Raw genomic sequence first — 12,430 nt, 5'->3', positions numbered from 1 at the left:
TCTCTCTCTCTCTCTCTCTCTCTCTCTCTCTCTCTCTCTCTCTCTCTTTTTGGCTTTGTTTTGTTTTAAATATCAGAGACAGGTGGATCTCTGTAAGTTCAAGCCCAGCCTGGACTACAGAGTGAGTTCTAGGACAGCCAGGGCTACACAGAGAAACCCTGTCTCAAAAAAAACAAAAAAACAATAGATGGATAGATAATAGATAGGTAGGTAGGTAGGTAGGTAGATAGATAGATAGATAGACAGACAGACAGACATAGCCTTACTCTGTAGTTCAGTCTGACCTTGAATACACAATATTTCTCCTGCCCCAGCCTCCTGAGTGTGGGGATATAAACTTCTATATTACAACTTCTTGCTCTGTTTTAGAAAGACTGGATATAATTTAATACAATCAGATAGAACTATACTTAGAACATCCCTGACCAGGCGTGGCGGTGCAGTTCTTGATTCCCACTCAGGAGGTAAAGGCAAGCAGATATCTGAGTTCAAGACCAGCCTGGTCTACAGAGTGAGGTCAGGACACAGACCCTGCCTCAAACAGCAGCAGCCACACACTCGCACGTCTCCAAATGGCCACCTTGTTTCAAAATCCATCAGGAAAACATCTCCAAAACCCAAGTCTGAATTTCTGCGGAGCCTGTGCTTCCTGGCCCTGCTTGTGAGCCCAGTAGAAAGGACTTCCTCGCAAAGCTGGTTCTTAGGAGTGTCTCGGCCTCCCTCATCATACAGTCCCCGGTCACAGCTAGATACCGGTTCTAGAGGCTCCAAGTTGGAACCCTCAGTTTAGACAGTTAGCTTTTGCCATTGATTTGGGGACCCTGACTCTCTAAAGACTCTCCTAGACAGCGAGTGTCCAGCAGCACGTGAGGTGAGGAATTGCTAGCTTGCAGCTGTGGATCTAGGCAAGACCTGGGGTGGGTGGAGCTCTGGGCCAGTCATCTGGAACTGGCTCATACGTTTACCCAGGATCCTCCTGTGAGCTCCGGAACAGGAAAGGGTTGAGAACACTGCTCTGAAGCCTGGCCCACCTTGAGGTGAGAGGGCAGCACTGCCATTTCTTAGCCTCATAATGTCAAGCGTGTGGCTGCTGAGCCTCGATTCCCTCCTCTGGCAAACAGTGACAAGGGGCTGGAGAGATGGCCCAGAGCTCTGGCTGCTCTTCCAGAGATCCCTGCTTCTCCGCACCCACATAGCAGCTCACAGTCATCCACAACGCCAGTTCCAGGGGCACCAGGAATGCATGGAGTATACACACACACACACACACACACACACACACACATTTTAAAACAAACAGTAACGAGACACCCTTGTTTATAGGATGCTTCAGTTAAATGAATGGGACAACGATCGCTAATACCTAAAGGCTTGCATAGAAGAGTCCATTTCTGAGTTTTTCCAAATTCCTCATTCGCAGAAAGAGGAACTAGCTCTAAAGCTCCGTCAGAGGCCAAGCAGCTGCCAGCCACCGGGACAAACATATTTTTACTCCTGTGGATCCAAGCTCCACTTCTTCCAGGGCTGCTGTGCCTCTGGACGGGTCCTTCGGCCCACCCCACTGTGTTGTGTGACTGGGACTTAGCCATGGAACTTCTGAGGGCTCGCACCCGCCCCGCAGACCAGAATACAATTCAGTGTGTTCCAAGAGCCTTGACTGGTGTCTATTCAGATCGCTTGTCTGCTCCTCCTCCGGGTTCTGGAACTGGAAACTGGTTTTTTTCCCCCCTTCAGCTTTTGCTTCCTGGGTGTCCTCCGCCCTCTGCTCGCTAGGCTGGGACTGAGAATCTGGGGTGGATGTAACCCAAGCTGGTGGAGGAAACAGAGGACAACCTGCTGCCTGCAAGAGGCTTCCAGGCTGTGCATCTTACCACGCTGCCGGGGGAGGTACGCGCACACTTGCAGACAAATGCCCTAGGCAGCTCAGAGGACACTGGTAGCCATCTGCATCCCAGTTGCCATGGCCACCAAAAACTGAAAGCATTGGCTGCTCTGCTATGGGGACTGACTTCGGGTGACCTCCCAAGGTCCCCTCCAGCCCTAGGATTCTACGGTTACCCCCAGCCAGATGACACCCAGTCTGCTGTGAAATAAGAAGTCGTGACATATGAAGCTGAGGAATAAGGACTCCATCAGACGTCTTAGAGGTCGCCTTGCCTTAAACATCCCTCAGTCAAAAGCCCACTTTCTATTTCTACACTGTTAGTGAGACAGGTCTTTGTTTTTCCTGAGACAGGGTCTGATGTAGCGAGGCTAGCTTTAACTATGTAACCAAGGACCACCTCTCCCCAACCCCAGCTCTCCTGCCTCCTAAGTGCTAGGATTACAGACCTTTGTCACATCTGGCTACAACTGACCCCCTCCCCCCTTTTTTCTTTTACAGCTCTAGTCAGTAAATTTTTCCCCCCATTTTGAGACAGGGTCCCATTATGTAAACCACCTGCTGCCTTCTTGAGTACTAAGATTAAAGGTGTAGGCCACTAAGCTCAGCAACTGGTAAATTTGATGGTTTATTTCACCTGGACCAGAGGAATTTGCATCACTAGGGGGTGTGTCATGAGCCTTCTAGGAATTAGGAGGAAGTCATTCACAAGGCGGGCGGATGCCGAGCTAGAGCTCTGGTTCCCTTCTGCACATCCCTGGGCCAGAGCAACATTGCTCCAGAGGGGACAGATGTCTCTACAGCCTGACCACCAGAAGGTCACCTTCCCACAAGGGCAGAGCTGGGAAGAACATCATTCAGCCCCTGGTTTCTTCACTGAGGGATATCTCAGGTCTGACTGTGCACTGAGCCAGGACAGGGAAGTCAGTGAACAAAGCTCTGGTGGCAGGGCGGGGCGGGGTGGGGTGGGGCAGGAAAACAGCAGGCTTGTACCTCACCAACAGCACAGACGACCCTTATTCTTGATGCAGGAAGCTTCACGTCTGATAGATGTTCTAAAATTTTAAAACTCTGGGGCACGGTAGTTGTACACCCTCAGTCCCAGCACTGAGTGGCAAAGGCAGGCGAATCTCTGAGTTCAAAGTCAGCCTGACTACATAGTCAGAGACCTTGTCTCAAAAAATGACAAAACCCCGATTCTTTCAAGATGAAATCAAAGCCTTTATTAAACCTCCTTCGAATGGCCTGGACCCTGCGGAGGACTCGCATCCCCTCTCCAGATAAGTCAGGTCCAATCAGGCCGCACAAGAAGCAAACCTCAGCATCAGGCAGAGCTCTGCAGCTGTGCCCCACTCGGAGCCCGGCAGACACAGGGCGCCCAAGCACAGAGGGGGGATCTGAGCCAATCCGTCCTGGCCGAGCTCGGGCTCCCCTAGCTGAGGTTGGTGTGCGAGCTTCTCTTTCTCTTCTCCAGAGGTGAGGGCGAGAGACGGAGGAGGCGCTCTTCAGTTGTGTGGAGGTTGGCTTTAAGGCTTTGGCTCTGGCTGGCTGATGTACTAAAATACTTTCTGGGAACACCATCGCCTGAACTCCCCATTGGAATAAACGTATTTTCAAAAATGAAAACAGTGTGCACACAGACAAGGGGCAGCGGCCGCAGCGGACCTGGCCTGTCACGTCAGGATGGTGTCATCCACCTGCTCCACGGAGTCCGCCTGGCAGGCCAGCTTCTTCAGCGACCTCCGGCTGCATTCATTCAGCACCTCCAAGCTGGCCACATCCAGGATCTTGGAGAGTGACTGTGGAAGAAGAGGAGGCAGTCAGAGCTCAGCTTCGGACGGATCAGAGACAACCCAGAAAACCTCTCCTCATGCCTTTCCTAAGCCAGGGAACACAGGCTGCCGAGGGAGGCTGAGAGGCTGAGGGCACAGTGCAGAGCTCACACAGGGCAGCACCCCCGGGCTCCTGTCCTGCGCCTGGGGCCCACCAGGGACTGCATGTGCTGCTGAAACAAGTCTGGAGAACAAAGGCTCTGTGCTCCAGGCACAGAGTCTCTGCCGCCCCGACAGCTAACATGGACTGGGAGAGAGAACAGGGCATCAGGACCGCTGTACAAAGACAGCAGGACAGACATCCGCAGTGTGTGCTGCTGCTACCCTGAGCCAGCTCCCACCTGGAGCAGCTCCTCGCCCTGCCGCATCTTGAGCAGGTTCACGATGGCCTGGTCGCTGTAGGCCCTCACGACAGTGTTCTTGTCCTTGGTGTTGTCGAGAAGAGCCTTGAGGATGGGCTTGATGGCCTGGGGCTCCAGGGGTGGCCGGGGGTCCTTGTTTGCCCACCAGATCATCTTCTCGGCCACCAGCCTGATGTCACTGGATGGGTTCTGCAGACACTGGGAGAGGAGTGCAGAGGGAAACATTCAGTCCATGATCAGCAAAGCCCAGATTTCAGAGTGGACACTCCCGTCCAGCACAGACACTGGGCCCTGCTTCCTCCTTCAAAGTAACAGTGTGACAAGGCCCCTCCCTTGACAGGTGACAAGATGTCTTCCTTCTGAGTCTCATATGGTGTTGCTAGTCCCTTGGGTCACAACTCCTGGCCCACAGGAGGTTTCCACAGCCTCACACAGGCCGAGGTCCTTTGTGCTCAGGCCTTGGCTGTTGTTGGCCACACTGCCTGTGATGTGCTCATCCCTGGATCCCTCACGAACGGTTCCTCCTGGTCCCTCAGCCTTCCTTAATGCAAACTCGGGGGAGCTTGCCTGCCTTGTCCGTCTGCACTCCTTAAGGGTCAAGCCCAGCAGCCCTCAGTAAACATGTGCTTCGTGAACAAGTGAATGCAGGCTGACCGGTCACAGCTTCTGCCTCACCAGACCCTGTCTAAACTCTGTGAGCAGGACAGGCATCTTCAGGGAGGGCAGCTCCTTTCTGGAGCCTCAGTGAGGTCCAAGCACAGCAGCACTCAAATTGTCTAGGAGCTGGTCACAGAGGCAGAGTTTTGAACTTGGTCCTGACCCCTGCACACACTAATGTTCGAGAAGGGGCCTGTCAGGAGGGAGACCCTGCTGTCATGTCTGACTTATTACCTGGGTCACTCACCCATTCCTTTCTCTTAACTCACTTTGTAGCCCAGGATAGCCATAAATTCACAGTTCTCCTGCCTCTGACTCCCAAGTGCTGGGGTTACCTCCACAATAGTCACACTGGTGCTTTGCCAGCAAAGGGAGCAAGGCAGGTGAGATTACTAGAGTTCACCCAGTCCCCAGGCACGGCAGCGTGCCCCTTCAATCCCACACACAGGAGGCCTCCTGGAGTCTGCAGACCGGGCCAGCCAGGGCTGCACTGGGCTCTGGCCTGGGAGGTAGTGCTGCTAACAGCAACCACTGCCAGGCCCAACAATCTGACTGGACCCTCAGGACACACAGGAGGAGAGAACAATTCCCACTTACTGCTACAAAACCAAGGACGCTTTAAGCCCATGAGCTCTGGGCCTGGGCCTCGTCCTCAGCAGCCCGTCCCCGAACTCACCTTGATGAGCAGGCTGGAGAGTCTGGGTGGCAGCTGTCCACCTCCTGTCTCAATGTGATACTTCATGAGGAAGCCCATGCCCCGAATCCCACTCACGGCGATGGGGATCTGTGGAGAACAGCATAGCTGCACAGCACGGAGCCATGCCACTGCCGCGAGCAGCAGAAGCAGGAAGCACAGCCCCTCTCCGCCCACCCACCCCCACCCCACCCCCGATTGCCCCGGCAGCAGCTCTCACTCAGATGCAGGCCCCAGGACCGAGGACCCAGGCTCAGGGGAGGGCAGGGCTGAGCCTTACCCTGTCGGCCACGGCGTTGCTGAGGATCATGTCCTGAACCTCACTGCTGTATTTGCCTGCGCAGAGCCTGCTGGGGGCCACGAGCACAGCCACAGACAGCGCCAAGCTCCGGCCGTGCCGAACCATCCAATCAACGCCAGATACGTCGGCTGAGCAGAAGGACACAACCGGGTGAACTCACACTCACAGCACACTCCATCCTCACAGCAGGGGCGTGTCCCGCACACCCATCCTCATAGCGGGGGCATGTCCCCGCCGAGCCCAGGGTGCAGACAGGGCAATGGGAAAGGCAGCTATGTTCTAAGCACTGCTCCTGTCTATTGCAGCAGCTGGGGGCGTAAAGGCAAGGGCAGTCCAGGGACTCCAAGAGCCTTCCGGGAGGAGGCCTTGGAGCAGCCTACCCAGCAAGCACTGCTGAAGGACAGTGTTGAGCTCCTCTTCAGTCAGAAAGGCACACAGCTCCCCAAGGCAGCCAGCTGAAGAGATCCGAGTGTTGTCCTGACAGGGCAGACAGAGAAGTGACAGGAGTGTGGCCAACACCACCAGCAACCCAGGAATGAGGGCAGGGCAGGGAAGACTACCTCAGGAACAGCTAGGCGCTCGCATTCCCAGAACCTGACCAGGACCTCCCATTCACTACAACTGCGCCGTGCTGGGGAGTTAGAAATGACATTCAAGTACAGACAACTCCAGCGTGTGTGCGGATGGCTGCCACCATCACGGCAGCAGCAGGACCTCTAGTACCACACTACACGGCACCTTCCGCTCCAGACTGGATGCCTCCTGTTGAGCATCTCCGTTGCCATCCACAGGGCACCGGACACAAGGACACGGCTGGGAAGAGCTCGGCACACACGGGACAGACACAGCAATGGCGCCCAACTCTCCCCGCCTACAAGCCCCATGTCTAGTGCCCTGCTCTCTCTGCTCCGTCCGTGCCTGACGCTGGCAGTGCAGCTGAGGCCCCTGTGTGCAGGAGTGGCCTCGTACACACACTTCTTATGGAGGGAGAGGCAGTGCCAGCGACAGCAGCCATAACCTTACACACGGTAGGCAAGCGCCCTTCCACTGAGCCGCACCCACAGCACCACGATGAGTGGTCTCTGTCAAAACCAAGCAGGACACACAAAAGGCTCCTTGCTCGCCCCACAGCCCGCTTACTCCATGATCCTAAGTAAGTGCTGTTCTGTTAGTGAGTCCAACTTTGACCTCATCCCTTCAAACCAAACGGGCTAGCTAGTTTTCGTCAACTTGACACAAACTGAATCATCTGAGAGGACAGAACATCAATGAGAAGAATGTCTTCGTAAAATCCAGTTGTAGGGTATTTTCTTAATTAGTGATCAACAGAGGTGGGTCCCACCCACTGTGGGTGGAGCCATCCCTGGGCTGGCTCGGGGGCAGCTGTTTTCTATAAGGAAGCAGGCTGAGCAAGCCATGGGGAGCAAGCCAGGAAGCAGTACCCTCCACGGGCTCAGCGCCAGCTCCTGCCTCCAGGTTCCTGCCCTGTGTGAGCTCCTGCCCTGACCTCCTTCCATGACAGACTGGGATGTGGAAGTCAAATGAACCCTTTCCTCCCCAGCCTACTTTGTCGTGATCTTCATCACAGCCACAGAAACCCTGACAACAGGGACAGACTAGATGACCAGGAAGCTAAAGTCAGGCTGACTCCTGACTGCCATTTTCAGTAAGAATAAGCCCCGAGAAGCCGGGCGGTGGTGGCGCACGCCTTTAATCCCAGCACTTGGGAGGCAGAGGCAGGTGGATTTCTGAGTTCGAGGCCAGCCTGGTCTACAGAGTGAGTTCCAGGACAGCCAGGGCTACACAGAGAAACCTTGTCTTGAAAAAAAAAAAAAAAAAAAGAATAAGCCCAGAGAACACGCCGTCCACAGTGTGGGTCTCCAAGCACCAAGCACGTGGGAACTAGCTCGGACACTCTCTCTCCTTACTTTAAGTTCTGCTGTGGAAAATGCAAGTTTGCCTCAACACGAACCCTCGCTGTGCTCTGCAAGGTCCTGTGACAGCTCGAGAGAGAGAGGCTGTGGCCACGACAACTAGGCACACTCACGTGAATGTAGTCAGAGAGCAGGCCACCAAGGACCCGAGGCAGGCCCACAGAGCCTGGGCATGGCATGCCCACCATGGGCGTGCACAGAGCGATGCCTCATATGCCAGGCTTAGCGCAGACCTGCAGCGCTGGCATCAGAGAGACTGAGGCAAGACGGTCACAGCTGGAGACAGCCTGGCCTTCCCAGAAAACCTTGTATCAAAGAAATGAAGTTTGCTCAGCAAGTTTACTCGGCAAGCTTGAAGATCTAAGCTCAGATGCCTGATACCCACAGAAAAGCCAGGTATCCCCAAGGACTCGCTGGCCCGTAAGACAAGCCTAAGAGGGGAGCTCTAGGCTCAGTGAGAGACCCTGCCTCAGAAGAAGTAAGGTAGAGGGGTGATTAAGAATTTACTGAGCCGGTCGGTGGTTCACACCTTTATTCCCAGCACTGTGGAGGCAGAGGCAGGAGGATCTCTGTGAGTTCAAACCTGGTCTACAAAGCGAGTTCTAGGAAAGCCAGGGCTACACAGAGAAACCCTGTCTCAACCCCCCTACCCCCCCCCCAAGGAGGACCTTAATGAATCCCTCCACAAGGATCTCCCCAGGTGAACACACCTGCACTCCTCACCCCCCACACATATGGCTGCCACACCGGAGGGCTGTCTGTGGGAGAGAAACACAAGTCTTCCCAGAGCCTTCCCACGCTCAGAGTCCTGTCACAGAGTCAGGACAGCAATGGGAGCTGAGCAAATGCTTCTCAATTTGGTAGGACTAACGGGACCGGGTACAACCAGGAGTCCCAGGGCCTCTGCAACTTGGTAAAAGCACAGCCATGGGCAACCTCGCCCTCCACAGCAGCTGCTACAGAAGAAAAGGGTTCTGCACGGCTCTGGAAGCTGTCTGTTCCATCAGGGGACAGACAGGGAAAGTGACTGGGGAAGGCCTGGTGACCCAGCTGCTTCATTCATTCATGGGGCTGGGACTCAGTGGGGACACATGCGCAGTGCCTGTAAGACCATGCTTTGTTTGACCCCAGCACAGTCAAGACAACAAAGCCTGAACCCTAGAAATCAGCATTAACAACACTTCCTGACTCCCCCACAGCCAGAGCATCCTAAGGGCAGGGTTGCCTCCACCCAGTCACCCACACAACGTGGAGAAAACAAGTGAAGACGAAAGGCAGTGGACTCTGCAGTGCAGCCTGACCTGCGCCATACCTCGTCATGGCCCAGCATGCTTAGCAGGAGCGAGACAAGGCTTTTCCGGATGGCAGCGTCTACTTTGGCGCCTGCACCCTGAATCACAAACCTCAGGGCCTGCAACATGGTGTCCCTATGGAAGAAATGCACTGCTCAGCCCCAGGCTCCCGACTCCTGCCTTCCACCCGCTCAGGCCTGGCCTGGGGACCCAGCACCGCACCTTATACCCGGGTCCTCCACCACACGGACCCCGCCGAGCAGCTCTGTGAACAGGGGGTCCACCTTGATGTGGATGGATATGAGCTTCCCGAGCGCGTCGGCGGCCTTTAGGCGGACGCCCCGATTGGAGTCCTGCAGGGCTTTCGTGAAGGTGGTCTGAAGCTGGGGCAGGAAGGGCTTCAGGGCAATCCCAACCTGTGGGAGAATCCCCGTACCCAGAAGTCAGGACTGCGGCAGACATCAAGGTCGTGGTATACTGACCTTGACTGAACCTAAGAATCAAACCCACCATGAGCTAGCCAAGCTCAGAGCCGGGATCGGACAGCTCAAACCGGAGAAGACCTAAGCACACACAGGAAACCCTGTTTAGCTGAATCCACTAAAGCAGAGGCTGTGACCCCCGGCAGTCTCTCACGCAGTGCTGACCCCAACTGTACAAGTCTTTGTTCCTACTCATAACTCGAGCTTTGCTACTGCTACGAACAGTAATGCAGATATCTCATATGTAATCCCTGGGATCCTCTCCCCGCTACGGAGTCTCAATCCGCAGGCTGAGAAGCACTAGTTTCCGCATCTTCTGTCACAGTGTGATAGAGGAGGCAGGCAGTGGCTGAGGTGGCAGGCACCGTAAGAGGGAGCCCTCTCCCGGCCTGGCCACACCAGGCTGCCCCGGCCACACCGGGCTGCCCTGGCCACACCGGGCTGCGGCTGATCCGCAAGCACAAGCAGCTCTGAATCACCCATGGCAGATCACCAGAGTTAGGAGTCGCATGGGTGAGGTAGCAGGCTCTAAGGGCTGGTCACAGAGCTACAGCAGGACTTGGCACTGAGCCAGCTCGGTGTCTGCGGTCCCTCCGCCTCCACTGCACATCGCAGGTTGGTTTCCTGCAGAAAGATTTGTTCTCCAGGATTTAAATGGAATCCTAAACTTCCTAACTCACTCGCCTTGCCCAGCAAGAGGCTGAGTGTCTCCAGCAGAGCCGCCTTCACGGTCCAGTTGAACCGGTCCCCAAGGATGCGGATCAGAGGACCAGTGATGCTGACCACGGAGGGCCTCAGGGCATCAGCTGACGTCAGGCGGATCACCAAGCCCAAGCCCTTGGCGGCTTCTTCCTTCTGCTCAGGACTGCCAGTGAGGACTCCTTCCCGCAGCACTGGAAGGATGGAGGTTACACCCTGACAAGAGAACCAGAGCTGAGAGTCTAGTCTCAAACACTCCAGGCCTACAAATTTCCCACCCAGAGCAAGGCACTCCCAGCAGCCATCTCCTCTCCAACTCCACAGAGTTCATACTGTGGCTGGGCCAGAGCCACTGCCAAGACGGTGTGACCTGACTGGAGGGCAAGGGACCCAACAGGCGGGTGACAAGGGACTTGCACAGCCGCCACCTCTGGCCCACTCACTGGCCCCGGCTGAGACTGCTTCAGAGCTTAAATCAAGGGCATGGTGAACCGGGTCCGCAGAGGGCCGCCACAGAGCAGCACACTGTGAGGCACTCCAGCATAGGGAGCAGGCCCTGGCTCACCTTCTTTGGCAGACAGAAGCCGGGCACGTGTTCCCCTTTGCACTCGTTGCCTATGAACCGGATTTCCTTATGCAGTTCTTCGATCAGGGCCAACTGGTTCCCAGCATCCAGCTTCTGTGAGAGTTGGGGGAAAAGCACCAATGAGGCCCAGTCCTTCCTCTCAAGACACGGGGCAAAAAGGGTGAGAAAGGCTAGCCACAAGTCACCAGAACTGAGTAACGGCAGCAGAAGCGTCATTTTCAGCCATGCTTACAAATATCTGCAATTTTAGGTGCCCAAAGTGGCACAAACCAGCAGTCCCACCACCAGATGCCTGAACCTAGGTGACCAGAACGGCCAACCACAAGACAGCTCTGGTCAGCAGCCCTCACCTTAGTGATGGCGTTGAGAGCATCCCAGCTCTCCTCCAGAACCACGGGGCTGGAGTCGTTGAAGAGGCGGATCAAGCCAGAGACCAGGCTCCGAAGGTGGCTGCTGTAGTCCGCCTTGGAGCGGGAGCAGTACATGTTCAGGATGATGGCTGCAGCCTGCCTCATGCCCACCTCAGGGCTGCGTGTGGCTTCCAGCAGATCCTCAATGATGATCCGGTGCCCAGTGTCGTCCTCTACTGAGAGGATCACAGCCTGACAGTTGGCCATCTCCTGAAAACCACAGGGACACATGTGCTCTGATCGTGGAGTCCATCTCCAGGTGAGCAAGGGCGGCTCTAACAGCCACGGAAAAGCGAGAGGAGCAACCGTGTCGCCCGTACCAGCTTCTCGTCTGGAGTCCCAAGCTTCTCCTTCAGTGCCAACATGACTGCTGGGAGGATCACACCGAGGTGACGGGTCAGAGCGTCACCGGCCACAGACGAGAGGAAAGCCAGCACCCGGGTATTGACAGGGGGTGTTGTCAGCTGGGGAAGAAAGACAGTGTCAACCTGATGTGCCAGGCCCAGGTTCTAGGAGAAAGGACCAAGGGAGCTTACTCCCCCACTCTGTCTGAGGGAGCCCATCTCACTGCTGACCCAAGGAAGCCCCACTTCCCAGCTCTGACACAAGGGAGCCCACTTCCTGGCTCTGACCCAGGGCCTGACCCAGGGCCTGCTCTGAAAGACAAGGGAGCACTTGAGCCCCCTGCATGTGCCCTGCCAAACCCAACATTGTACGTGCACAGGAGGCCCTGGGATGGGGCGTGTGTCGTGTGTGGAGATGTACCTTGGGCACCAGATAGGGCAGCACCACACGGCTCTTAACAGCCATAACCTGCTTCAGACCATCCAGGGCAAACTCCGACACTTCCTCGTCATCCTGCGGAGGAGCATGGGGAGGACTGAGGAGCTGGCTCCCACTGCATCCCCGCTGTGGCTGCTTCCCCCACTCGTCTCCTCGTTTCCCACATTTACTTACTGTTCAAGGACAGGCACAACGCCACATCAGATCTTGTGGCACCCACTCCCCTGAAGAGCCCAAATTCCTGCTGCCTTGCACCCCCTTTCCCCCGTGCTTCACTGTCACAAACAGTAAAGGCCACACTGGGAGGTGTGTGGGAGACCCACTCACCAGCTGCTTCAGGAGGAACGGGAGAATGTCCTCCAGGGCCTGGTGGCCGATGGTGGAATGCAGCTGCTCAAACGTCTTGGCCGCGGCCTCCCGGACCTCCTCCAGGGGGTCACACAAGGCCTTCCGCGCCGTGGGCACGAGGGACTCAGAGAAAAAGAGCACCTAGAACACGGAAGCAGAGCTGGACCC

The 12,430-nt window shown here is 55.8% G+C and overlaps 1 protein-coding gene across 1 annotated transcript in view; it reads right to left on the bottom strand.

Annotated features, from left to right (window-relative positions):
• Positions 1–3,082: 3,082 nt before the first annotated feature.
• The window catches only part of Gcn1 (GCN1 activator of EIF2AK4), a 60,093-nt gene continuing 50,745 nt past the window's right edge, over positions 3,083–12,430 (bottom strand). Inside the window, exons 46-58 of the mRNA XM_028765374.1 lie at positions 12,242–12,403; positions 11,897–11,989; positions 11,452–11,595; positions 11,072–11,341; positions 10,701–10,814; positions 10,121–10,351; positions 9,177–9,370; positions 8,975–9,089; positions 6,109–6,205; positions 5,708–5,856; positions 5,410–5,517; positions 4,056–4,274; positions 3,083–3,681 (exon numbers count right to left, since the gene is read on the bottom strand). Of these exons, the coding sequence (XP_028621207.1) occupies positions 3,556–3,681; positions 4,056–4,274; positions 5,410–5,517; positions 5,708–5,856; positions 6,109–6,205; positions 8,975–9,089; positions 9,177–9,370; positions 10,121–10,351; positions 10,701–10,814; positions 11,072–11,341; positions 11,452–11,595; positions 11,897–11,989; positions 12,242–12,403 (2,022 nt within the window). The 3' untranslated portion in view covers positions 3,083–3,555. The remainder of the gene's footprint in view (positions 3,682–4,055; positions 4,275–5,409; positions 5,518–5,707; positions 5,857–6,108; positions 6,206–8,974; positions 9,090–9,176; positions 9,371–10,120; positions 10,352–10,700; positions 10,815–11,071; positions 11,342–11,451; positions 11,596–11,896; positions 11,990–12,241; positions 12,404–12,430) is intronic.

Source organism: Grammomys surdaster, unplaced genomic scaffold (assembly GCF_004785775.1).
Source record: "Grammomys surdaster isolate TR1022 unplaced genomic scaffold, NIH_TR_1.0 164, whole genome shotgun sequence".
In the NCBI taxonomy this organism is placed as follows: domain Eukaryota; kingdom Metazoa; phylum Chordata; class Mammalia; order Rodentia; family Muridae; genus Grammomys; species Grammomys surdaster.
Note: the sequence above shows the minus strand (reverse complement) of the source record. Positions and strands in the feature narration are given on the sequence as shown.